This window comes from Pan paniscus, chromosome 11 (genome assembly GCF_029289425.2).
Source record: "Pan paniscus chromosome 11, NHGRI_mPanPan1-v2.0_pri, whole genome shotgun sequence".
Classification (NCBI taxonomy): Eukaryota; Metazoa; Chordata; class Mammalia; order Primates; family Hominidae; genus Pan; species Pan paniscus.
The window spans coordinates 40,967,542-40,995,193 of NC_073260.2; the positions used below are offsets into that span (position 1 = coordinate 40,967,542).

At 46.1% G+C, this 27,652-nt stretch overlaps 1 protein-coding gene across 1 annotated transcript in view; it reads left to right on the plus strand.

The window, feature by feature from the left end:
• The window catches only part of GABBR2 (gamma-aminobutyric acid type B receptor subunit 2), a 422,753-nt gene that overhangs the window by 219,791 nt on the left and 175,310 nt on the right, over positions 1 to 27,652 (plus strand). Inside the window, exons 5-6 of the mRNA XM_003820625.6 lie at positions 10,278 to 10,343; positions 17,937 to 18,137. Of these exons, the coding sequence (XP_003820673.4) occupies positions 10,278 to 10,343; positions 17,937 to 18,137 (267 nt within the window). The remainder of the gene's footprint in view (positions 1 to 10,277; positions 10,344 to 17,936; positions 18,138 to 27,652) is intronic.

Below are 27,652 nucleotides of genomic sequence, written 5' to 3' on the forward strand. Positions count from 1 at the left end.
GTACAGGTGTCAAACAGGATTAAGGAGAGTCCTTTTCTATAGATAAGGCTTCAATCCACCTTGAGAATAACATGCTCATGGACTATTATTGCTTTAAATTACATCTGACTGAAATAAAGAAAGAAAAGCCTGTTAAAAATAGAGACGGAAATTGACAGAAACACAATAGCATTGGGAGGCATAACATCTCTCTCTCATTCTTGGACAGTTCACCCAGGCAAAAAAAAAGGCAAGAGCACAGAGGAACAGAATAATGAAATTAATAAGGCTGATTTAGCAGATGTGTATCGAAATTTGTATCAAGAAAGTCAGGAAATACCATTTCTGTGTGATGAAGTCGTGAGGCCCTTTAAGCTCATTCCAAGCCTGTTCTGAACAGGGGGTGGCTAAAATTTAGCTGTTTCCAGGTGGGGCTGGGAAGCTGCTCTGCACAGAGACCACGTCCTGGGCACTCATAGGGAGAGTTCCAGGTGTCACATTTCCCTTTCTGGACGTTTCAGTTGCTTCATGCACCTTCCCCAAAGTGGCCTTCTGCCCTGTATTCATATTTCCATTTGTTGGAGGAATATGTGGTACATTATTTCAACCATGGGGCATCCACAGACCCTTATGTCTGGAATTGACATGGGAGGGGCAGTTGCCTCAGTTCAATCCGGGTGCTCTGGAGACCAAATATTTTTGTGGAAAGAGCAGGAACTTTTAAAGAAAATCTTTTATTGTAAAATCAAACAACAATTTGAAAGCCACAGAAATCAAATGAATGTCTAAATGAATCATAAGGCAAACAGCACACAGGTCAGAGAACTTTATCAGATACCCCAAAAGTCCCTTCTATCCACAGCCCCCTGCCCCCACCATCAGGAACCCTATGCCCTACTTTTACAGAAATCACCAGCAATCTTTTTTCCTTTTTTTTGTCAGAACTCAGAAAGTATAGGGAATGCTCTTCTAGTTGTGACCCTTTTTTTTTTAATTGTAGTTAAATATATGTGACATAAAATTTACCATTTTAACCATTTTTAAGTGTTCAGTGGCATTAAGTACATTCACAGTGTTGTACAACCATCCCATTATCCACTTCCAGAACTTTTTCATCATCCCAGACAGAAACTCAGAACAGGGGCTTTGCATGTATGTGTGTTGCTCTGTCGCCCAGGCTGGAGTGCGGTGGCACGATCTCGGCTCACTGCAACCTCCACTTCCTGGGTTCAAGTGATTCTCCTGCCTCAGCCTCCTGAGTAGCTGGGATTACAGGTGCTCTCCACCAAGCCTGGCTAATTTTTGTATTTTTAGTAGAGATGGTGTTTTACAATGTTGGCCAGGCTGGTCTCAAACTCCTAACCTTAGGTGATCCGTCCGCCTTGACCTCCCAAAGTGCTGGATTACAGGCGTGAGCCACCTGTGCCAAGCATAACAGGGGCTTTTGAATCAAGTAGACCCGGGGTTGGACTCCGTCCCTGCCTTGGTGTCTTCCTCTGTAGAGAGGGCACTGGGCCATCCCAATTGTGTGATGGTCGCCGTACGCAAACTATTGGGCTCTCTCGGGGGCTGAAAAATCAGTAGTTGATATTATGTTCGAAACTTGAGAGGTGCTGGAATAGAGAAAAGACTAAATAATAAAACACTAAATAATAAAATTAGAGAATTTCAGGGAAAGAAGCCATGGAACTCTCTATCTTTTAATGAATATCTTAAAATGATAACAAAGGACTTTCTAAAATCCAAACTTTGAGACAGTAAGCAAAGCTGAGAGATTGTGAGCAATTCATTTAGGGTCTCTGGGCCCACAGAGCTTCCCTATTGCAGGTGAATTTACCAGAGGAGACAGGAGCCTTGCTTGCCTGCGTCAGCGCTGTGCCAGCAGCCACCTCTTTCCAGAGGGCTCCTCTTCTCTCTCTCCATCTTATCACAGCCTCTTCTTCTGACCTCATCCAACGCTTCTGCTTCAACATCAAAGGAGGACACTTTTAAGCAATCCCTTTGTGCCCACAGATTCATGAATTCACTTTATCCCCACAATAACTCTACAATGGCAGTCAGCAAACTACAGCTCATGGGCCAAATCCGGCCTACTCTCTGTGTTTGTAAATAAAGTTTTATAGGAACACATTCACTTACCACAACGTCCTTGGCTGCTTTTGTGCTACAGCGGCAGAACTGAGTAATTGCAACAGAGACTATATGGCCTATGAGACCAGAAATATTTACTATCTGGACCTTTATAGAAATTGTTTGCCACCACCTGCTCTGAAGATAGGTACTATTATTATCCCCATTTTATAGGTAGAGAAACTGAAGCTCACGAAAGTTTAATAACTTGCCTGAGGCCATGAAGCTGATTAAGTGACTGAGCTGAGATTCTAGCTCAGCAGTCTAGCTACAGACTGGCTCTTAACCTCCACGGCATGCCTCCCAGCTTCGTGTCCACCCACACTCCTCAGTCAGCAGAAAGATTCCTGCATAGCCTCTCAACATTCCAAGGTTACTCATACCCAACATTTTTAAATGACCTGTCTCCCCCCATTTCTTCTTAGTAACAAAACAGGAATGAAAGGGCTTTGCAACTTACTTGCCTTAAGTGGAGGAGCGGTTAAAAAAAAAGTGCTAGGGAATGACAGAAAGACAGAGATAAGCAGAAAGCTCTCATCTTTATTTTTTATATTGATGCAATATTTGGGCCCCAGTGCAACATCATGAAGACCCTCTAAATTAAGCCAGGCTTTCTACTCTTAAAAAAGGAAAAGAAAATATGTCTGTGCCATTTAGAGCCATGTTTGGCTTTCTTTTTTGAGTGACTCACAAAAATAGCCCAATTCTCCAACAATATTAGTGGGGATCCTTATGCCTCACATTAAGGGGACAGCTTTGACCAGAAAAGCTACTCGACTAGTCAGCAACAACTGAGTGTCCTAGAACCCCAGCAGAGAGAGGAGGGAGACAGGATAAGCCTAAGGTAAGGCCTTTCCAGAGAGGGAGGTGTCTTCATTTCCCATTGCTGCTGTGAAAATCTGAACAGCTTCAAGGAACACAAATTTATCTTACTGTCTGGAAGCCAGATGTCCTACATGGATCTTGACAGGCCAACATCAAGGTGTCAGTGCTGCCAAGTTCCTTCTGGAGGCTCTAGTTCCAGTATCTAGAGGCCACCTGCATCCCTCAGCTGGCAGTCCCCTTCCTCTATCTTCAAAGTGAGCCATAGTCAGTGGAGCCTTTCCCACACTGTGTCACTGTCTCTGCCTCGGCCATGTTTAAGGACCTTGTGAATACATGAATACATTTAAGGACCCTGTGAATACATTATCACCTGGCTAATCCAAGAAAATCTCCCTATTTTAAGATCAGCTGATAAACAACCTTAATTCCATCTGGAATGTGAATTTTCCCTTTACCACGTGACATAACATACAGGTTCTGGGGATTAGGATGTGGCCTTTTTTGGGGGGCTGGGGGAGTGGGGACAGGGTCTCACTCTGTAACCCAGGCTGGAGTGTAGTGGTGTAATCACAGCTCACTGCAGCCTCAACTTCCTGGGCTCAAGCAATCCTCCCACCTCAGCCTCCCAAGTAACTGGGACTACAGGCATGCACCACCATACTCAGCCTATATATATATATAAATTTATATTAAAAAAAAAATATATATATATATATATTTGTAGAGACAGGGTTTCTCCGCATTTCCCAGACTGGTCTTGAACTCCTGAGCTCAACTGATTCTCCTGCCTTGGCCTCCTAATGTGCCAGGATTACAGGCATGAGCCACTGTGCCCAGCCAGGATGTGGCTGTTATTCTGCCTGGCATAAGACAACTACAAAGGTAGGCTTTGAGAGAACTGCCCTTCCCTTGCTCCTTGGGAAAGTCCTAGTGGGAACTGTGCTCTCCCTCTTGACTCTGGCCAAAAAAAAAGTCCTTAGGGAATTGACCCCCTTTTTTCCCAACCAGATAGGAGAGACCTGATGAGAACTGCCACCCCTACAGGCCAGGAGTCCATCCTGACTGCCTGAAACTGAAGTTCATATAGGCACCCCAAGGGGACGCAAAGCTGCAGAATAAACATGGTGCATCTTTCTCACAGGCCAGGTTTGCTCAGAGACATGGAGACGAAAAGGTATTATTTTTAACTTACGACATAGATATATTATTAGAGTGTTAAATATACATGAATTTTCAAGATACAAGAATAAACTTTAAAGAAATGCCATGCTTTCCACTGGGCTGCTGTGGGCTATTCCCTCTTCGCTCCCTTCCTTGAGAGTGAAGCGTATGCCTTCACTGCCTTTATGGACAGAGTGAAGCGTATGCTTCTCTGCCTTTACGGACATTTCCAGTGGGGGGTGGGGTCTAAGTAAGACAAATTTTAGCTAAATAAAAGGGACTACTCATTGTGGGTGTGGGATCAGTTTGTCAGAGCCAGGAGGGACTTTGGAGAACATTCTAGGCTAAACTTCTAGGGCCCACTCCAGGTCTACAGCCAGACAGTTGGGGCACAGGACTGGCCTGGGCTTCCGAAGCCTTAGGCAGTGCCCACTGGCCCAGGTCATGGCCAGCCTCTAACAGCTCAGCTGCCTTAGGGGTTTATAGCATCTCCTCTCTTTATATAGCATTGTGACATTTGAATTTTCAGCAGCCCAGCACAGTAGGTAGTCTGCGAGGCTAGGCTCTGAGAAACCAGGATGCCATTGAGTGGACCTAGACAGATGCATGGGTGGCAGGAGATTCCAGACAACCCAGAGGTCAGGGTCAGGCTCAGGGTCGAGCTTGACCTTCCTTGCAAGATTCCATGCTCCACAGGCAAGGAAGGCTGGCTGGAGGGCCTGGTCCCTAATCTTCCTCACCTCTGCTGTCCTGCACTTTTAAATGTGCACCAGCAATTTTAGTGGCTCAGGATTGCATTTGCCATTTATATCCTTTCACTTCAACAACTGCATGACTTTTCTCGATTAGCTGTTGCTGCAGATTGAGGGCTGAGCTCCAGCAGCTCAGACCCAGTGGGGTTTGCCTCCTCAACTGGGAGACAGTAGATAGGAGCGAGGAGTCAAGCACTCAGGCTCTGGGACCACACCCACCTGGGGCAAGGCCGGTGCCACCACCTCCTATTTGTGTGACCTGGCATCTTAGGTTGAAGTCCCTACAAACAGAGCCTGAGATGCTTGGGAAAGTAATTTATTGTGGAAGTACTCAGGAGAAGGGGAGGGAAGCAGGATGAGGCAGGAGGAGCTCTGTCTTGGATGGATACCAGTTTAGCCTGGCCCCACAGGGGTCTCCAGAGCACAGACAGCACCACAGAGCTGATCCTAACTTTCAGCAAGGGGGCCGGAGTTTTCCACCAATGTGAATCAGTTGTTGGTTGCTCTCTGTGGGGTGTGGGGCATGGAGTGGCTCCCATGGCCAGGAAGCTCCCCTTAGCTGAGGGCAGTTCTCCAGAGAAGGGAGTGAGCTGTCAGCAGCCCACCCTCACTGCAGCCGGCCGGGTGTACCAGCCCCAAGGAGGGGACTGCACCTGGGAAGTTTGCTTAATTCTTTGGACCTTGCTTTGCTCATGAATCTTTCCAAAGTGAGCATAATAACAGCGCCCACCTCCCAGGGTGGGGCTGACGGACTGTTTAGCACAACAGCTCAGAAAGGGCTTGAGAGTTGTTATTTTTATGGTGTTAGGATTGCTTGCAAACTGGGGGTACATGCTAGTTCTGTGAATTGGGTTATCCTTGCTAAGTGTCATGTGCGTGCGTGAGTGTGTGTGCGTGCCTGTGTGTGTGTGTGTGTGTGTGTGTGTGTGTTTAGCTCTCTTTAAGCATCCCAGAGACAAAGTGGTTCTAGATGAGGGATGAGACAGGGTCAAGAAAAAGGAAAGAAAACCTACCCAGGGTTTGGCAACATTAGACTCCTCTCCAGAGGGAGTTTAGTGGGCCTCTCCCTCACTCATCCTGTCACTGTTGGGGGTTTGGGCTGAATACCCCTCCCCATTTTCCTACCCCATTCCCACCGCTGTTTCCTTCCACTTTTGCCCCTTTCTTGTGATAGTAGCCTCTTGAGGGTGTGAACATAGGTCTCCATGTATGGTCTCCAACCCTAGACCTGGCCATCTCATTTGCCCCAACTCAGGTCATCTGCTTTCACTCCAGGAAGCTCCCTGCAGAGCCAAGTCCCTGGAAGGGCACAGGATTTTCCAGACCCTGCCCTCTGCCACGTTTCCAGTCCTTTGTGATATCACAGCCCTGATCTGTCACTGTCATCCTCAGGGATGGTTATGGCTGCCCCTCCCTACCCCCTACTACTGCCTAAACTGCCCCAAGCCCTTTCAGCATAAGAGAATGGGCCCATACCCTGGCAGGGAGGCAGGGGGCTTGTCTGAAAGCAGGGGCTACTGCTATTCCCAAATTTCTTCTTTCTACTCTCTGGACTTTCAGGAAAAGATACAAGCTATGCAACATTGAAAAGCATGGTTCTGGAACTTTCATGAGAGCATGCACATGTGTGGAAAAACTATTAAGATTCCCCAAATCCAAAACCTTTCCCCTAACCCCTGAATCTTCCAGTAGGTTGCTACTTTAGAAAGGAGAACCCAGTATAACTGCACTTCCTACACTCGGGACATCTCCTCGTGCTCTAGAATGCACATACCCTAGTTTGAGAAGCACCTCAAACTCTTTATACTGCTCTATGGTGCCCCCCAAGATCCCTATCCAGCCTCATCCCCCGTTTGGCCTCTCCCCAACCCTGGATTCCGGGCTGCTCCTCCTTCCTTCCAGACTTGGCAGCGTCTTGCCCCCTCTTTCTCACCGTCTAGAAGCAGAGTGTGTGTTCACAGCTTCCTGCAGCAGGCATGACCTGGCTCTGCATAGGATCTTTCTCCAGGGCCCTCTAATGGTCAAGGAGAACCAAAGTGAGAGCTCTGGCTTTCATTTTGGTTCTGTGGAGCCCTGGGAGAGCTTGTACCTCTCTGGGAAGAGATTAGCTAGATGGAGGATCCCACGGGCCCCATCCAAATCTAACAGCCTGGGAGCACTGAACAAAGTGGTCCTTGCAACTCGGTTGTCATAGCAACAAAGACACCAAATGGTCCACAAGTGGCAGAGCTGGTTATTTAACTGTCAGCAGGTGGTCAGGAGGTCAGCTATGAAGATGTGGGTCCCTCGATCTACTCAAGAAGTGGACATGGTGAGCCCAGGGTCTAGACCATGGGGCTGGTCAGATATTAGTGCAGTGATGATAATGGCTACTAGTGACCAAATAAGCAGCGTAGGCCAGGCATTGTGCGTGATGCTGCACACTGGATTAATTCACTTCATCGTGCATTCAACACATATTTGTTGACATATGGGTAGTGCCCTGTTCTGGGAGCTGGGGACTTAGAGATAAGTCAAGTTACGCTTACTTCAGTGGGGAAGACAGACAAGTAAGTGGACTTGAGCCACATTGGAGGCAAGCACAGGGTGATCCAGGCTCACAGAGGAAGAAGTGGCCACCAAGCCTGATGGGGCAGAGAGATGGTTTCTCAGAACAGAGGAGCCTGGGCTAAGGTAGGAAGGGTGAGTAGCAGCTGTGCGGGCAAAGTAAGTGGGAGGAGAGGGAAGGACACTCTGGAGGGATAGACTTGCAGAATGGGTGGGGGGCGAAGTGGGAATATGAATAAATGAATGAATGAATGAATGAATGAATGCAGTCCTGTTTTAGGACTCACTGCCAAGGCAGGGTATGAGAAATGTGATAGAGAATTGAGCACAAGTCAGTTGGTAAAGACTGCATAGGATCTTTACCATCTCTATCTTTAGCACATCTTGAATGTGCTAAGGAGCTCAGTGTTTGATCTGCAAACCTCAGGAAGCCATGGACAGATTTCACACAATCAGACTTGAATCTAGGAATGAACCCTTCCTCTGCTCTGTGGCGATGGGTGGATGGGGCAGGATTCATGGCAAGGATGCAGGGAGGCTGTTGCTGTTCACTGAGTAAGGAATGATGGTAACCAAACTCAGGGCAGTGGGGCTGGAGGGTTGGGGCTGATTAAGGAGCTAGTTGTGAGCAGACAGAACCAACAGATTCCGGTTATGGCTAGGATGAGGGTTGAAGAAGAGGAGTGAGTCTAAGATGACTCCCAAGTTCCTGACATTGTCAGAAATGGAAAACACAGGAGGAGGAAAGGGCCTCTTGGGAAAACTGGTGGATTCAGCTTGGGACATGTTGCGCTGGAGGTGCCTGAGAGAATCCAACTGGAAGAGTCTGGTGGGAAACTGGAGAAAATCTGAGGCTGGGGGGAGAGATTTGGAGTCCACAGCCCACAGAGAACAGTTGTGGCTGGGGTCATGAACTAGGTGGCCCAGGGAGAGTGATGGGAGCAAAGAGCTAAGGACAGAACACCAGCATTTAGGGATGGGCAGAAAGGTCAGGAGCTGATGATGAGGAGTATGAGCAGGAGTGGCCAGGCAGGCACGAGGGGAGCCAGCAGAGAGCAGCATGGAAGCCACCGGGTGAGTTTCATTATGATGAATTGACAACCACTGGGCAAGGTAGATAGGATTATCCCTTTCTCAGAGATGAAGGAATTGAGGCTCCAGGAGATTAAGAAGCAAAGTTTTCAGCTAATCAGAGGTGGAGCTGTGATTTGAACCCAGGTCTCTGACTTCAAAATCTAATAAGCTGTTTTTACCATACCATGTTTAGCAACACAGGGTTTGGCACAAAGTAGATGATCAATAGATACTTGCTGGATGAAAGGATGGATGGATGCATGGGTACTGTCAGCAGCAAAAAATGCTAAAAATTTTTAACAAACAAGCAGAAAGATCTTGGAGCATGCCTGGAAGCAAGTCCACAGAACGGAAGCAGCTTAGAACTTTTTATAGCATTGCAGACGTGGTGATGACAAAGGCTTGCCTTCCTTCCACTGCTCTGTTAACGATCTTTTAAAGTCCTTTCAGAGCCAGTGTTTTTTTTCCCCTCTTCTTTCCATTCTTGCTTGCAAACGAAAGATGATTTTAGAATCCAGGCCTTCTTTATTTTGCTAAAGTACATGATGAGTAAAATGGCCTCTCAGTCAGCACTTTCCAATTTTGAAAGATGCTAAAAACTGATCTTTAAAAGCATATTTTTCTACTTTATGCATCAAAGGGCCATGAGGCCTGCTGGAGGGGATGGATGAACAGCAGGAAGGTGGCACCACCTGCAAGGCTGGGCCTCACTGTGGAGGGCAGGAAGCGGCTGGGATGGGGAGCAGGTGTTTGGGCCAGGGCCTGGCTGGTCTCCTGGTGGCCGCCCCACCCATTCTCTTTCAGCCTGTTCTTCTCCATGGGACAGGACCTAGCTGGATCCCAATGCCCCAGAAAGCAACAAAGACCCCATTTACCTGACCCATGAGAGCCTCTGGCTGATGCTCAGTAATTGTCTGCTGAATGAATGAATGAGTCACAGGGGTCACTGTACACATTCCTATTAACCACACTGAGATAATGAATGTAATCCCATGTATAGAGCTTTCAAAAATAGATTTTCCTTAGAAATAAAGGTGGACACTCACTATGTGCTAGGCACTGTGTTAAGCACTTTACAAGGACTATTTCACTTAGTCTTCCCAGAAATCCGGTAAGGAACGTACTACCATTATCCTCATTTTGCAGATGAGGAAACTGGGGCTGAGATGGAAAAGGAGCGACCAGAGGCCACCCATGGTTTGTTGGTAGAGCTGAGATGCGAACAAAGCTCAAAGCGAGTCTGAAACCTCTTAATTGGGAAGCTCTGTAGGCTCCAGGAATTTCTTGAGGGATTAACTATCAGGAAGGTAGAAAGGGCTAGAACACTGTGCAGGGCAGCAGAGTGTGGTTGGCTGGGGTCTTGTCTCTGCCACAAACTCCCCAGGGGCCTTAGAAGCTCCTTTCTCCTCATCTGGCCTCAGTTTTCCTATATGTAAAGTGTGGAAGAAAGTTAGATGATGCTTCCATGGACTGCAGGATTTGCCTGCCCTGGTGGGAGGAGAACAGGGGAGGTTGCAAGGCCCCTGAGAGCAGTCAGCTTTAGCCTCCAGCCTGTACAGACTTGCCCTAGGGCTTGCCCATGAGACCAGGGTGGACTGACTGCAGGAGCCACAGGAAAGCCAGCCCTGGAGAGGGCTAGAAAATCCAGGCTGGGCTGGGGTTGGGGGTGAGGTTCTGCCCTGCCCACCTTCCCAGGCAGAGCTCTGGGCTAAGAGCCAGAGGTGCAGGAATGTTGTCTGCCACAGCCTTGAACCCTTTATGGGGTGCTGAACATCTACTCACCTTCATGATGTGTCCTTCCATCCACAGGGGAATGATGTGCGGATCATCCTTGGCCAGTTTGACCAGAATATGGCAGCAAAAGTGTTCTGTTGTGTAAGTAAAACAGTTGTATCATTCGTGTCTTTGGGGAGGTTCACGAAGCTTTTTCCCATCCTCATTCTCTCCCTGCTCAGTCTGTGAGTGGGATCATAGGACTGGAGCCTGGGTTCCTGGAAGCAGAAGAGTTGCGTTCACTGTTCTTTCCTCTTTCCAGGGAGCTAAAACCCCAGGGCTCAGAACAATACCGTCATCGAGGAACCAGGGACCTCAGTCTAACCCATCGTCTAAGCCTTGTTGGCTAATTCTAAGTCTGCTCAACTTAGCCAGGGAGATACCAGAAATCAGGGTGAGGCTGAAGTGACTCAGACCCCCTCCCTGCCCTGTAGGTAGGGCTCAGAGTCTTAGGTTAGGGACAAATTATCAACTATTGATTTTCTACTCCTGAATCCTTTACAGCTGTCTAGTGACAGATGACAAAGGTGACCTTTTTATGCCTTATCTCATTTAATCTTTTCAATAACCACGTGAAGCAACTATGATTTTCCCATTTTACAGATGAGGAAATGGAGCTCCATAGAGTAAAGGGACTTGTCCAAGGGCCCTCAGCCAATTCATGGCAGAGCCAAGGCTCCATCCCCATTAACCTGATCCCCAATCTAGTCTCTAAAAAAAAAGGTTTTCTCCATATGACTTCTAGCTTAAGTTAGATGTAGGGGACAGAACACAGGAACTAAGTCAGTTTCCATTTTGATGTCCCAGCTCCCAATCCTCCCCATCATGTCAGGAGAAAAGTCAACAAAATGAAAGCCCAGGCAGGTGAGTCACTGTCTGCCCAATAAGCTTCACCTTTTAGACTGAGGTCATTCTAGGCGTAGTGTCTGGTGACGGGCCGCAGATCTCTGTCCTCTTTGATCTTTTTGTCAGTAATGTGGATGAGGTTATAAATAGGAATTCTAGAAATCATGAAATACATTGGATGACAGAGTTTGAGTGCAAAGAACTTTAACAGGTTGGAATGTTTGATTAAATCCAAGCAGAGTAAATGGTCCTAACATATTATATTAGAACAAATGAAGCTGCCTAAGTCCAAGTGGTAGAAGGATAGCTGAGGAGTACTGTGTGTTGAGAAGAGAAGGGACTTTGGATGTTCCAGATGACCCCCAGTTTACTACCGGGTCTGGCAACTAAGGTCATCAGCATGAGCACAGTGCCAGAGAGCCGAGGTGACCTCAAATTGCATGTCTACACCCAGGGCAGGGTAGTCCCTCTGCTCTTTGCTGGAGAGACCCCACCTAGGGAGACCTGCCCAGCTCCTGGTGGCCTGTTTTGGACAGATGTAGGAATTGAAAAGAGACAAGCAGCGAGGATAGGGTAGTGGCTGCAAGCTGTGGTCACGTGTGGTTATTTGAACCTGAAGGCTCAGGAGCAAAACAAGAACTGTCCGATCATCTTCTGATTTAGCCGGGAGAAGGGAGAGGCTGTGAGGCTGACATTTCAGGGGATCTTGGATAGAGCTTGGCACTCAGGAGCCAATCAGCTTGGGCTTGAGTCCCTGTTCGGCTACTTATTGTTGAAGTTGGGTATGTTGTTTACACTCTCTGAGCCCCAGTTTCTCATCTGTAAAATGGGGATTATAACACCTGTCTGATAAGATTGTTGAGCAAAAACCCTCTGCATAGTACCTCATGTACAGTGAACCCTCAGCAGATACCAGCCATCTTTTTTTGGTTGTTTATATAGGGTCTCAGGTGTCCAAAGATGGAATGGGCCACCATTTACTGGCAAGTTTTATGGGTAGATTCCACAAAATTGTGTTAAGCATTCTATTTATCAGTGGAGAGTAGCAAGAGGTCTTTCCACATTGAAATCGAAGGAGGACCATGAGAAAAATAGAAAATATAGAGTGAATAGATATAAAAATTTTACTCCAAAACTCATAAAACCTTGCTGCTTACTATGTAGGGTCCAGAAATAACCCACTTTAAAAAGGAAAATAATGGTCCAAATTTGAGAGCGTGCTTTCTTTTACAAAAGAAACTCGATATCCCCTCTCCAGTATCCCCAGGGCCTTGCAAGGAGCTGGTACATGGTGGGTGATTGGTGTTGATCGAATGAGGAAAACAAATAACTTCAGAAAAAACAAATTAATAAAAATGATCCATGAAGATGCCACACCAGACCCTGGCCACCTCCAGTTTGCAAGAAACATAGATGGGCCTTATGTTCTGATTTAAGCCAAATCAAAGCCCAGGTGTGACTGTGATCTCACTCTGCCACGCACTGGGGTGAGTTTCCAAGTGGCTTTCCCAGCTGTGGTTTCTGCTTCTGAACAGATGGCATGGCTGTCTACCTTTCGACCCAAAGCCCCCTGGCTTGTCTGCCTTCCACATGGTACGGGGACATCATCCCACCTTCTCATCCCATTTTCCTCTTCACTCTTGTTAGTTTTGGCATTTTGAGATGAGGTTTCTCTTAGAGTCTTCACTTGCTGCCCCATTCCGAGGAGTTCCTCAGAGGCTTTGGGCTGGGTATAGTGTCCATGTGTTGGGTCCCCAGATGGAATCTGCCCCAAGGACTTATGGTCTTGTCTGGTTGGGAAGGAGTTCTTCTGGAAGGTCCAGAAGGTCCTAAGGAGACTGTTCAATGTTTTCACACTGGATCAAGACTGATAAGTGACAGAGGGAGGAGACGCTCAGAGCAGAGGCCCCCAAGAGAGCCTTCCTGTCTCTATTGGAGTCAGAGCAGAGACCGCATGGAAACAACCATGTCTCTGCCATCCAAATGCTGCCCTGGAAACTTTACAGCGTGTTGCTGTGTTCTTGAGATTGGAACTGCCACCCAATGGGATCGCAGACTCCAGCAAATGCAAGGCCTATTTATAGCCCTGTGGCAAATGTTCATTTTGGCATCAGCACAGTATGAGCATGGCATGTTGCTTTTGTCTTCTCCTCTGTCCTCAGTGGTCTGTTCTAAATTCTCAAGCACTCTAATGTGGGTTCTGGTTTTAGCTCTGCCAGCTGTGTGACCTCAATCAGGTCACTTTACATCTCTGGTCCCCAGCTGCCTCATCTCTGAAATGGAAGCAATGATCCGTACCCTGTCTGCTTCATGGGGTTGTCGAGAGGCTTAAATGAGGCCACCAAAGGGAAAGCTTCATCCTAACTGTTAACTGCCTTACTGATGCGAGGGTTTATTACTATTATTGTTGTAAACCTTAATATAAAAAGGAAACGTCTGTCTTGCATGGGGAGTGGAGGAGGCAAAAGGAAACTTAATTAAATGATGAAATTAGATTTTTTTTTTAAATTGTGTCATGGCTACATGTATACAGCTAGTAAGAACCAAAGGGGTTCATGGGGCTGAACCGTGTGAACTCAGGATGGCCCACTCTCATGCAATAGTACCCGTTTGTCAGTCATAGGTCCTAAGACCACATTTCTACCAGATGCAGAGAAAATGGAGGTGTGGTGGCTCATGCCTGTGATCCCAACACTTTGGGAGGCCAAGGCTGGAAGACAGCCTAAGCCCAAGAGTTAGACCAGCCTGGGCAGCATGGCAAGACCTCATCTCTACAAAAAATTTAAAAATTAGCTAGCATGGTGTCATCTGCCTGTATTCTCAGCTACTCAGGAGGCTGAGGTGGGAGGATTGCTGGAGCCCAGAAGTTCGAGGCTGCAGTGAGCCATGGTCATGCCGCAGCATTCCAGCCTGAGTGACACAGAGACAGACCCTGTCTCAAGAAAAAAGAAAACAAAAATCAAGGTGACCAAGTAAATTAGAAATGCATTCATTCGGTCGGTCCACAACCATTGATTGAGTAGCCCCTGTATACCAGGCACTGTAGAAAGCCCTGGGGCTCCAGGAGAGAACTGGCATGGCCCCACCCTCCCAAAACTCCCCAACTGGCAGAGGAGACAGAGAAGCATACCAGTGCCTAGTTAAAACTCATGTGTCCAACGACCTCAGCCCTTCTGACCATAGGAATACTGCAATGGGGTCCTGGAGGCATTTCCACAGTTGCATTAGACAATGGATGATCTGTCCAAGCCCAGTCTACCTCCCTTGCAGGAGAGCCTCACTCAAAGCCTGCTTGCTTTTGCTCTACAAATATGCTTAGCAATCTAGGCGCCCTACTTTCCAAGCCTATAGCAGTTTAAAAGCAGCAAATTCAGAGTGAGGGAGAGGAACTTGATGATAGTGAAAAATGACAGTGTAGAACTGACAGCTAGAAAGGAGACAAAAAGCCATGAAAAGTGGATCCAAAGTCTAAGTACAACTGTCTGGGGCCATCTGGTGTTTGGGGCAGTCTTCTCTAAGCCCAAGAACATAGCCCAGAACAGTGACTTATGTTCAGAATGAAACTATGGGTTACCAAGAGGAGAAGAGAATGAGAAGGGGCAGCTAAAATGTTTCTGAACATAGTGTTTGCCATGCATGATACACAAATTATCTCATTTAATTCTTACACCAGTACAGTGAGGCAGGCTTTGCTTTCCTCTGTCTGTCCATGGGAAAAGTGGGGCTCCAGGAGTTGTGTGCATGAGTTACCTGGCAGGCATGTGGCAGAAAATCTGCTATTTGACTGTATTATTTTTTTCCCCAAAAGGTCAGAAGCTAGGTTAGAAAAAGTTTTGTCTTCATCAAAATTGACTAATGTTCTAAATAAAATGTATTATCATTCAAATGGAATAAGCTTCTGTTTTCTGGAAAACTCACTTACAAGAAACAGCTACAACAGGACAGTAGCTGGTTGAAGAACTGTCAGAGCTGATCTGATTTTCTGCTCTGAACTTCCTGCTCAGTGCTGCCTCTTAATTAATTACCACATGGTCTTAATTATCACATGTGTGAAGAAAATCTGCCTTTGTGTCTGATCAGAAGGCCTTTTCATATCTTCACTCTGCGTTTTTTTGTTTGTTTGTTTTTTGAGACAGAGTCTCACTCTGTCACTCAGGCTGGAGTACGGTGGTGTGATCTCAGCTCACTGCAACTTCTGCCTCCCAGGTTCAAGCAATTCTCCTGCCTCAGCCTCCTGAGTAGCTGGGATTACAGGCATGTGCCACCGTGCCCAGCTAATTTTTGTATTTTTTAGTACAGACAAGGTTTCACCATGTTGGCCAGGCTGGTCTTGAACTCCTGACCTCAAGTGATCCGCCCACCTCGACCTCCCAAAGTGCTATAGGCATGAGCCAACGTGCCCAGCCTCTCTGTGTCTACTGATTCTTACTTCCTCATAAGTGGAGCTGTCTCCTTGCCACAACCTTATAAGATTGAGAAAACTTCCAAAAATCTTTTTGTTTTGTTTTGCTAAGAGGGGAACTTCAAGAATGGACTTTGAGTCTTGTCCCTTTGACTTACCAGCTATATGTGTTGAGAAAATTTCATCTATAAAATTTAGATAATAGTGCATACCTCATAGGGTAGTTGTGAGAATAAAATGATACATGAAAATAGCAACACACATAATGGGACCTCAATACACATGAGATCTCTGTCAGTAAAAGATGAGAGTTGTGAAGTCTCACAGGCTCTGCCATTGATTAAATGACCTGGGATTACTAGGGTGACCCTTTTATTCAAAAGTCTAGTCCCCAGCCAGGATCTGGCATTTCTTTTCTTTCCTTTTCTTTTTTCTTTTTTTTTTTTTAAAGTTTCTGTGGACTAAATTTCATTCATTAGAGAGAAGCCCCGGAGACTGCCTGCTTTTCTTCAGCTGGGATTTTGTTAGGTAATTAAAATACGAGAGTTTTCTGTATTTTCCATGACAGTTTTGTTTGGGGCAACATTGTAATGTAGTTGCTGCAAAAATGACTGTGATCTGAGGTTGCATTATGAGAAGTACAGTGTCTAAAATGAGGGAAGTGAAGGTCCTGTATCATCGAAGGAGTCTAGTGAAGAGACAGTGTGATCACTGCCTTGAGGTAGTTGAAGGGGTCTTTTGTTAAGCAATGTCTATTTAATCTTCAGATACTTTGCTGAACCAATGGGTGGAGACCACAGAGAGGAGATCTGAGCTTAAGTCAAGGAACAAATCTTTCAACTCACATATACCCCAATGAGCTGCTCCATACTGCAGCCTGGGCTTTCTCAGGTATTAAGGGTGTTTTAGAGGAGTAGCCTTTGGACTTGGGATGAGGAGAGTGCCCCTCTGACTGTTAGACTTGATGGTAACTTTTCTCTAACATATAGGAGTTGTTGGGAGCTCTGGCCTCCCTTCTGTGGACAGACCCTCACTTTAGCCTCCTGGAGCCTAAGTGGAAGGCAGCAAGAACCTTCCCAGGGTCCAGAGCAATCTCAGGCTTCTCTCCCTACACCCTCCTGTCCTCTCACATTAACCCTGCTGTAGGCCAAGGGGTGCGACATGAATGGTTCCCCAACATCTCCTAATGTGGGTGACTCCCCAGGGTTGAACGGAAGGTTTGTTTAAGGTTTCAGTTTAGAATGCGGGCAGTCCATCAATGCACAGAGGAAATTTCCATCCACCCCTGCTCTCTGTAGTCACTTCTGGGTATTTTGTTTACTTACGGGTACATGACCACCACTTAGAAACTTTATTCTGAACCCAATTTTGATGGAACCTGACAGTCCTACAAACTGGGACTTTTCTGCTTGAATCAAAGCTATCAAAAACCATGATTTTCCTGATATAAAATAATGACAATAAGAATTAGAGTCAAGTAGGGGTGCATTAGAACCTTCTGATGACTTTTCTTTAAATGGAAAGCAAGCAGTGTAGCTTTGTACCCTTAAAGTCAGCAGAACTAGATCCAGGTCTGACTTTTCTCCCTGACTGTTTGACCTTGGAAAAGTTACTTTCCCTCTGATTTTCAGTTTCCTCCTCTCTAGAATGAGGATGATAAACCACCTCCCAGAGTGAATGTGAGTGACAATCAAATAAGATCCATGTAAGATATAAAAATGTAAGGGACTTTTTTTAGGATCTGAATTTATACACTCTGTGTTTTGGATAAAGATTCAGAGCGACTTCTCGGTTTGCCAAGTGGCATCTTATATAAACTACACACTTAGATTAAATTGTCTTGGCCCCTTAAAAATTGTTCCCCCTGGGTTGTGTTATGAGGCCTCAGCTTTTAGTAAAGATCTATACAAAAATTAGCTTTATGAAATCTCTTTGTTGTAGAGGTTGTGTTGATACTAAACTGGCTAATTTGACAGTATCCTCTCCATATGGGACATTTTTAGGGTTAGAGACTAGAAAATACTTTGTTTCCCCAAAGATCTGGTATGTTTTCTCCTTATTGATAATGAGAGTTGTGTAAATAACCTTGTTGCCCTTTTCTCTTGGGCTGCTGGGAAGTTCATGGTGAAATTTACAGCTAATGATGAACATGGTTAGAACCTTTGGTCTGTCTACATTCTGTTCCTTCTATCTTCAGGAAACATAATTTATATTTTTCTGGACCCTTATGTTTTAATTTTTATTCAGTACTTATTATTTTATTATACATGTTACCCATAAACTACCTTGGATCCTTTGATAAATAGCAAGGAAGAAACCAAACAAGTAATTAAACATTTCCTAAATCCTCTGGGAAGAGGAAGCCTTCATCCCCACCTGTCTTCCAGGGCACAGAGCCTTGAACTGTGCGACTCTCAGTGCCCTCATAGTCACTCCATCTTTTACAGGCATACGAGGAGAACATGTATGGTAGTAAATATCAGTGGATCATCCCGGGCTGGTACGAGCCTTCTTGGTGGGAGCAGGTGCACACGGAAGCCAACTCATCCCGCTGCCTCCGGAAGAATCTGCTTGCTGCCATGGAGGGCTACATTGGCGTGGATTTCGAGCCCCTGAGCTCCAAGCAGATCAAGACCATCTCAGGAAAGGTCAGTGCCTTGGTCCCCATTTCAACCTTCTGGCCCACCTCCTTTGATCATCTTGTCTGATGACATTGGCCAAAAGAGCACATTTATTGTCCCATGTCACTTTGAGCAAATCACTTGACCTCTCTGAGCCTCTTGTACCTGTAAAATGTGGTATGTACAACCCTCCACTGCTTACCTCTCTAGGCAACTGTGAGACCCAAATGAGGTAAGGATATTGTGAAGCACATAACACAGTACACATGTTATGTATACATATATGAATGGAGTCCTGGCATCAACTTCAGGGCCCTTTAGACTCTGCAAAGGTTCATCCCGTGCTCCTTTTATCTAAGATGTCATTCTCAGTTGGGTTAATGCTCTCCTGGAGGAAAGGAAAGACGCCTTAAGTAGACTTTGGGAAACACATGCTGTAGAGCTGCCAGACTGCGTCAAACCCCAATTTTACCACTACCACCTGTGTGACCTTGAACCTGAGTTCTCCAAGCCTCTGCTTCTATATCTGTGTGGATATATATTTTTAGGGGCCACTATTCAGCATACTGTTGTGATCTTGGGATGTCCCTTCTATAGATATATCTTCTATATCTCTGCTTCTATATCTGTGATAACCCCCTTCTGGGGGTTATCAGGAGGATTGATGGCAAGTGGTGCAAGCCACTAGCATGGTGTCTGGCACCTTGATGCTGTCACGACTGTGAGCAGGACCTTGGACAGGGTGTGTCAGCCTCAGGGCCTCTGCATGCTTCCATGAGGAGTGTTACTAATTCCTGCCCTGCTTATCTCGTAGGGCTATTGCGAGGACCAAGTGATATAGGACATGTAAAAGTATTTCCAAAGCACACCATTCTCTATCATTGTAAGTCTTATCAAAGATCAGGTGATGATAGCCCTGGTAAAGGTGGTAACATCCATTTCTCAATTCTGAACAGCAGCCAAAATTCAGCACAGCAATGCACATAAGTCTTTTCTGAGTTCAGAAGTTAAATTATTCACTCAACCCCCAGGGTTCTTACAGACCAAATTTTATATCAAGAAAAAGCTTTATAATAAAGAAAAATATATGTATATAATTTTATGTATTAATCTCAATTGGAACCAACTCTACATGAATGATTTATCAATTTGTCAAGAAATGGCAAATCATTAGGACATATTTTGTAAACAGCCCTTTAGCTCGTACTGGCACCTGGTTAGAAAATGTTGAAAGAAATATTTTCATACCAAAATCAATGCATATATAACGTTTTTTTGAGATGTTGAATAATGAGCAGAAATAACTCATTTATTCAGTAAGTGTTATTTTTAAAGGTGTCAAATTTTGCAATTTATTAAGATCCTTGGGTCCAGGGATACCCTGTATTTTAATCTAAAAATATCATAAAATTTGAGGAAAACACAAAACCAAAGGGAAAAAAATATCCATGAAAGCAGATGGTACAGTAACTAAATGGAGAGGCTTCAGGAAGACCAAAGACTTAAATGGTTGCACAGGAGATCTGTGAGGCTGTCAGGATGAGAGCCATGAGACACTACAGGAAGGACCTCCCTCGGATATAGTTCTAAGGGTGTGGCTTTCAGCCAGGGTGGGAGCCATGCAGGGCTGTGTGCAGGGCTGTGAGCAGTACACGAGAGTGCATTGTAGGAAGATCATTTTTTGTAGTGTATTTGGGAGGAAATGTTTTGGCATTTGTAACAACATCCCCCAGATCACTGACTTCCCTTTTCTAAATTTTTTTATTCGGGATTGGTGAAGAGGATGACCTCTTGCCCATCACTGTCTCATGCATGGGACACCTTGGGACTGTTCACCTCACAGTTTTGGAAAACCCACTCATAAGGCCACCCCCTGAAGGGGATAGGACCATTGAGGTGGCTTCCAAAAGTCCAGGAGACCCAATCCCTGTCCCCATGGTCTTTGAAGCAAGAGGAAGCATTTCTTACATTACCCCACAGTTACGAGATTGTTAAAGTTACACAAGGAAATTTGAAGCCTCTTCGCTTCTTGGAATCAGAGAGTCCCAGAGCTGCTCTTAGACATTATGGAGTCCAGCTTCCCATCAGATTCTCAGATCTTCCAGTAGCAAAGGAATTCTCTCCTTTAATTCTGCCACCCCTAGGTCCCACTGGAGCTACTCAGATCCTATTGACCCATCTGTCCCACGTAGTCCTTCAGTGACCACAGAGTCACTGCTTCTCCAAACTAAACAGTGCTAGTCCTTCCAATTGTTAGCTCACAGGTCCAGGGCTGGGACTAAGCCTGAAATTTAAAAGGGTGCCAGATACATCGGTAATCAAGATTAAACAAAATATGTTAATGCAATTAAAATAATGCCAAAAAAAAAAACCCGTGATGAACAAATTGTCAAAATTTTAAATAAAGACCGGATTCACAGGACAGGGATTAGGGTGAGGAAAGTGAGGTGAGTCATGCCAGTGCAAGGTTGGATTCTATCTTTATTTAAAATTCCGATGTTTTGTTCATCATGGATTTCTTGCATTCATTTTTATTTTTAAAATATTAAAATATTTTTATCGTGATTACTGATAGGGTTTATCTCTGCGTCCCCACCCAAATCTTGTCTTGAATTGTACTCCCATAATTCCCATGTGTTGTGGGAGGGACCCGGTGGGAGATAATTGAATCATGGGGACAGTTTCCCCCACACTGTTCTCGTGGTAGAGAATAAGTTTCATGAGATCTGATTGTTTGATAAGGGGAAATTCATTTTGCTTGGCTCTCATCCTTTCTCTTGTCTGCCACCATGTGAGATGTGCCTTTCACCTTCTGCCATGATTGTGAGGCTTCCTCAGCCACCTGGAACTGTGAGTCCAATGAACCTCTTTCTTTTGTACATTGCCCAGTCTCAGGTATGTCTTTATCAGCAGCATGAAAATGGACTAACACAATTACCAAGATTTTTTGACTCTCCCTTAAATTTTGCACCTGAAAGTAGTGCTTTATTCACCTAGTACAGCCCTGCACAGGTTGTATTTATCAAACCCCTCCCCATGCTCAGCCTGTTCCTTTGTTGCACTTGCTTTTGTTGAACATTCTCTCTAGAGGGTGTGGGGCCCGGAGTTGAATAAAGTATTCCTATTTATGGTCTGACCACAAGCCAACTTCTCCGAACAGCCTTCAGAAGTCTATGGTCAAACATAGTTATAGAGAGTCAAGAAATGTTTCTTGAATTTGAATTTGCATTCTATATAGCTGCTTGGGGCCACGGTCAGCATGGCACTGGCTGCTGGATTGATGCCTGTATTTTGGGATCCATCGATGTCCATGAAAACAAGCAAACACTTGTAAAACCACAGCGAGTGAATGGGCTCTTGTCATCCTCACTATTGTACAAATGGAAAACCTAAGAGCCAGAGAGGGGAAGGGACATCCCAAGATCACGAAAGTGGGTTGAATAGTGGCCCCTAAAAAGATATATCCACATTGTAACCCTTGGAACCTGGGAGTGTGACCTTGTTTGGAAAAGGGGGGTTTTGCAGGTGTAATTAACTTAAGGCTGTCATGATAAGATTTCCTGGATTACCCAGGTAGTCCCTAAACCAATGACAGGTGTCCTGTATGAGAGAAAGGCAGAGGGAGAGTTTAGGAGAGAGGCATGGAGTGGAGGGATCTCTCTTAGAGCTTCCAGAAGGAGCCAACCCTCATGATGGGGTTTGGCTCTGTGTCTCCACCCAGGCTCTCATGATGAGATTTCCTGGATTACCTATGTGTCAGAGGAGGGACCTGATGGGAGATGATTGAATCATGGGGGCCATTTCCCCTTTGCTGTTCTTGTGATAGTGAATGAGTTCTCACGAGATCTGGTTGTTTGAATGTGTGTGACACTTCCCCCTTCACTCTCTCTCTCTTTCCTTCTGCCTTGTGAAGAAGGTACTTACTTTCCCTTCCACCGTGATTGTAAGTTTCCTGAGGCCTCCTCAGCAATACAGAACTGTGAGTCAATTGAACCTCTTTGCTTTATAAATTACCGTCTCAGGTGGTTCTTTATAGCAGTGTGAGAATGGACCAATACACCTGGCAATGCCTGAATTTTAGCCTTCTGGCCTCCAGAACTGTGAGAGAATAAACTGCTGTTGTTTTAAGCCACCCAGTGTGTGGGAACTTGTTGGCAGCCCCACAAATCTAATACAATCATCCAGCAGGTAGAGGCAGATCCAGGACTTGAAGCCAGGACTCCTAATCCCAACTCAGCGCCCCTTCCCCTCTGCCATGCTGTTCCTCTAGACCTGTGACGTGCTTAGGGACACATCCAAATCAGCTCTTTTGTGGCATCTCAGTGGGCCTCTGTTGTTAAGTGACACACAGGAGCACAGAGTGTGGTACTCCAGAGATCCGGTGTGGATCCTGCATTCACACCACTTAATCTGCAACCCCAGCAAGTCACATTCTCTCCCTGGGCTAGGTAACTTCTAGGGTGCTTTCACAGCTCAGTTCTCTAACTTTGTGTAACTATGGTGTGGAGTTATTACAGCAAGCTCTGTGACATGGTTATGATGTTAAGTCAGGCAAGTGCAAGGTTGGATTCTGTATTTAAATTTTTGATGTTATGTTCATCATGGGTTTCTTGCATTAGTTTTTATTTTTTAAACATGACACTAAAATATGCTTATCTTGATTACTGAGATGTTTTGGCTCCCCTTTAAATTTTGTACCTGAAATTAGTGCTTTATTCACTTCATCCTAGCACAGCCCTGCACAGGTTGTATTTGTCAAACCCCTGTCCTCTTGTACTTGCTCTTGTCAGATCTCCCAGGATACAGCTGACTCCCAATAGACAAAGTCACAGAAGAGGGCAGAACAGTGGCACCTCCTGGATGCATTCTCCAAGGTTCCCTCCTTTGTATGCCTGTCTCTAGCATCAAGCTGTCCCCAGCTCACTCATTAGCACCAGGAGTTTTCTGGTAGGAGGAATAGCAAGGTCACGGGCTCCCTCCAGAAGCATGTTCTTCAGTCCTTTCCCATTGGACTGTCCTGCTTTGGGACATGGACCTTCAGGCTTTCTGAGCCCATTCGGAGCTCAATTTTCTGGGACCTCATGAAGACAGCCCCTGGACTCCTGCTTTGGGCCCAACATTGGCTCCTTCTCTCCACTGAGGCTCCCCATCACTGTTCTACTCCCGCAAAGTGACTTGACATCGGTGATTTCAAGTGTCAGCTTCCATTTTTCAAGTCCTGTTCGGTTTATTTCCTTTGTGAGCATTTATAATTCTGGCTTGATTTCTCCAGCGATGGCTCAGCCTCTCCAATAGGGACATTCTTCTCCTGTTATTGTGCCCCTGCTGAGGCTCAGAGCTGGGCCAAGGCCCCAGATGAGCTGTTCATAGCACCCTGAGACCTCTGGAGTAGCCCTAGCCCTCCATCAAAGGCACAGGTCCATCCTTTGGAAGACTTTGTAATGTTTCCTGGCAAGAAACTTCTGTGACCTCCCATGATTATTTATTCAACCCAGCAAATCTAGTGATCCTTCCACTTAGAGCCAATGACCCATGAAAATCTGTACCCATCTCATTACCGCTGCGCTGTGAGCACCGTGACAAAGAACTTGGAGTTTTAGGGAAGCACTGAGCTTAGCACGGAGGAAGGAAAGGTGCTGTGGAAAAATAGAACTCCCCAGAGAGCCCAGCTTCACAGCGCTGCTCTCTCCCCTACCCCCCACAAAGCTCCCATTCCTTGCTGCTCCCATTCCTTGCTACTCCCCTAGGCACTCATGGCACTGGGAGAAGGCCCTATGTCAGAGGGGCATGGGCTCAGAAGGAAAAGGCTGACTGGCCCATGGAGGGGCCACTGGCTAGACTTGAATCATGGCCCCAACACTTCCCAACTGGGTGACTCTGGCAGGTGGCTGGTCATCTATACCAGCATCCATACCTCTCCTCCCCTCTTCTAAGTTCTGTAACACAGCGAACCAGAGTTCATAACACAACTCTGATTTTTAACCGGGTATGTTGCCACCTCACTGGAAAATGTATTATACACTTCCCAGCCTTCCATGCTAGATATGGCCAGGATTGCAAGTCTGGCCAATGAGATATAAGTAGAAGTGTTATGTGGGACTTCTAGAAAGGCTCTATTAAAGGGGGATATGGCCTTTCTTTTTCATTCTCTTTTGTGTTGACTGGAATGTGGATGTGATGGCTGGATTTCTAGTAGCCATTTTGGACCATTAGGTACAAGGTGACCTTGACAAGGAAGCATCATTCTAGGATTGTGGAGCATAAAAATAGGACCCTGGATCCCTTATTACCCTGGGGAGCTGTCATAGCTGTATTACCCAGCCTCCCCACAGACATCTTTTATATGAGAAAGAAATAAACTATCTCATTTAAGTCACTGATGTTTTGTTTTTTCTGTTACAACGCAGCTGAACCTAAGAGTAATACAGTGATGTTGTGCAAGTCATTTAACCTTTCCCAGTTTGTCTCTCACCTGTAAAATGGGGATAATAATATCTCTCTCACAGATTTGTAAGGATTAGATGAGGTTATACAGTAGAAAGTATCTTACCAAGTGCAAACACATAGTAGATGCTCAACAAATTTTAATTCTCTTCCTTTTCAGGGTAGGAACCTTAGGGGTAGGAGGAAGGAGTAGTGAGATCGATGAAGAGTTTATAACCCAGGTCATGTGAGATGAGGAGCAATGGAAGGATTTGGATTACTTTTTATGGTTTCGTTAATTATTTTTATTGAAGGAGAGCACCCATGTAACTACCACCCAGGTCAAGAAAAAGACTATTTGTAGCAATTCAGAAACTGCCTTTGTGTGTTACAGTTAATATCCACTGCCAGATGTAACCATTCTTCTGACTTCCTTTGCCATTCAGATGCCTGCTTTTGAACTTTTGAACTCCACAGCTTTTTTTAGTATCTTCAGATTTAGGGAGTGTATTAGTCCTTTCTCACACTGTTATAAAGAGACACCTGAAACTGGGTAATTTATAAAGAAAAGAGGTTTAACTGGCTCACAGTTCCACAGGCTGTACAGGAAGCATGGCTGGGGAGGCCTCAGGAAACTTAGAATCATGGCAGAAGGCAAAGCGGAGGCAGGCATGTCTGGAGCAGAAGGAAGCAGGAGGAAGAGAGCAAAGGGGGAGTGCTACACCCTTTTAAACAACCCGATCTTGTGAGAACGCACTCACTAGCATGAGAACAGCAAGGGGAAAACCTGCCCCATGATCCAGTCACCTCCCAGCAGGCTGCTCCTCCAACACTGGGGATTGCAATTTGACATGGGATTTGGGCAGGAACACAAATGCAAACCATACCAAGGAAGATTCGTCTTTCTGGTAGTTATTCTAGTTAACCCTTAAATAAACACCATCTTCTGTCTTTGCCACAGTTTTCTAATTCTGCCTTTGCCACAAAACCTTGCATCAGGGGATGGGTGAGGCAAACGCAGAAGTGAAATGTGTTAATTTTTCTCTTCTTATTCCGTCATCTGTAGAGTTTTGATGTTCTCTGTCTTCCGTTATAGATGTGGTATCATTTTGTATAGAATGTTTGTAGCTACAAAGCTAGCTAGTATAGTTTGGGGAGACTTGGGAAAGTTAATTTATACACAGCCTCCTTCATCTTCAGCTGCATGGAAGTCCTCTAACTGGTGTGTTTTAATGAACAGAAATTCTTTAATAGAACCCACTCAAAGGCTATGAAGATACTTTCCTATCTTGTGTTTTAGAAACTCTATTGTTTTACCTTTCACATTCAGATCTATAATTAACCTGGAATACATTTTGTATAGGATGTGAGGTAATGATCAAGATTCCTTTTCTTCTTTTCTTTTTTTACATGGATATCTAATTGACCCAACATCATTTATTGAAAAGTCCATCTTTTCCCACACTGTGCGGCCATATTACTTTTGTCATAAAGCAAATGACTTTATATATTTGGTTCTGTTTCTAAACTTTTTTTTTCATATCACGTATTGATTGTTTATTTAATAAGCAATTTTTTTTTTTTTTTTTTTTTAGTATTTATTGATCATTCTTGGGTGTTTCTCAGACAGGGGGATGTGGCAGGGTCATAGGATAATAGTGGAGAGAAGGTCAGCCGATAAACACGAGAACAAAGGTCTCTGGTTTTCCTAGGCAGAAGTCCCTGCGGCCTTCAGCCCTGTTTGTGTCCCTGGGTACTTGAGATTAGGGAGTGGTGATGACTCTTAACAAGCATGCTGCCTTCAAGCATCTGTTTAACAAAGTACATCTTGCACCGTTGACACAGCACATGTTTCAGAGAGCATGGGGTTGGGGGTAAGGTTATAGATTAACAGCATCCCAAGGCAGAAGAGTTTTTCTTAGTACAGAACAAAATGGAGTCTCCTATGTCTACTTCTTTCTACACAGACACAGTAACAATCTGATCTCTCTTTCTTTTCCCCACATTTCCCCCTTTTCTTTTCGACAAAACTGCCATCATCATCATGGCCTGTTCTTGATGGTCGCTGTCTCTTCGGAGCTGTTGGGTACACTTCCCAGACGGGGCGGCCGGGCAGAGGTGCTCCTCACCTCCCAGACGGGGTGGCAGCTGGGCAGAGGCGCTCCTCACCTCCCAGACGGGGCGGCCGGGCAGAGGCGCTCCCCACCTCCCAGATGAAGGGCAGCTGGGCAGAGGTGCTCCTCACCTCCCAGACGGGGCGGCCATGCAGAGGCGCTCCTAACTTCCCAGACAGGGTGGCCGGGCAGAGGCGCTCCTCACTTCCCATTCAGGGCAACCAGGCAGAGGCGCTCCTCACTTCCTCCCAGACGGGGCGGCCGGGCAGAGGCGCTCCTCACATCCCAGACGATGGGTGGCCAGGTAGAGACGCTCCTCAATTCCTAGACGGGATGGTGGCCGGGCAGAGGCGCTCCTCACCTCCCAGACAGGGCGGCCAGGCAGAGGGGCTCCTCACATCGCAGACGATGGGCGGCCGGGCAGAGGCGCTCCTCACTTCCCATTTGGGGCTGCCGGGCAGAGGCACTCCTCACTTCCTCCCAGATGGGGCGGCAGGGCAGAGGCACTCCTCACTTCGCAGAGGGGGCGGCCAGGCAGAGGCGCTCCTCACTTCCCATTCGGGGCAGCTGGGCAGAGGCACTCCTCACTTCCTCCCAGACGGGGCGGCTGGGCAGAGGTGCTCCTCACTTCCCAGACGGGGCGGCCGGGCAGAGACGCTCCTCAATTCCTAGACAGGATGGCGGCTGGGCAGAGGCGCTCCTCACCTCCCAGATGGGGCAGCCGGGCAGAGGGGCTCCTCACATCCCAGACGATGGGCGGCCAGGCAGAGACACTGCTCACTTCCTAGACGGGGTGGCGGGCGGGCAGAGGCTGTAATCTTAGCACTTTGGGAGGCCAAGGCAGGTGGCTGGGAGGTGGAGGTTGTAGCGAGCCGAGATCACGCCACTGCACTCCAGCCTGGGCAACATTAAGCATTGAGTGAGTGAGACTCCGTCTGCAATCCCAGCACCTTGGGAGGCCGAGGCGGGCAGATCACCCGAGGCCAGGAGCTGGACACCAGCCCG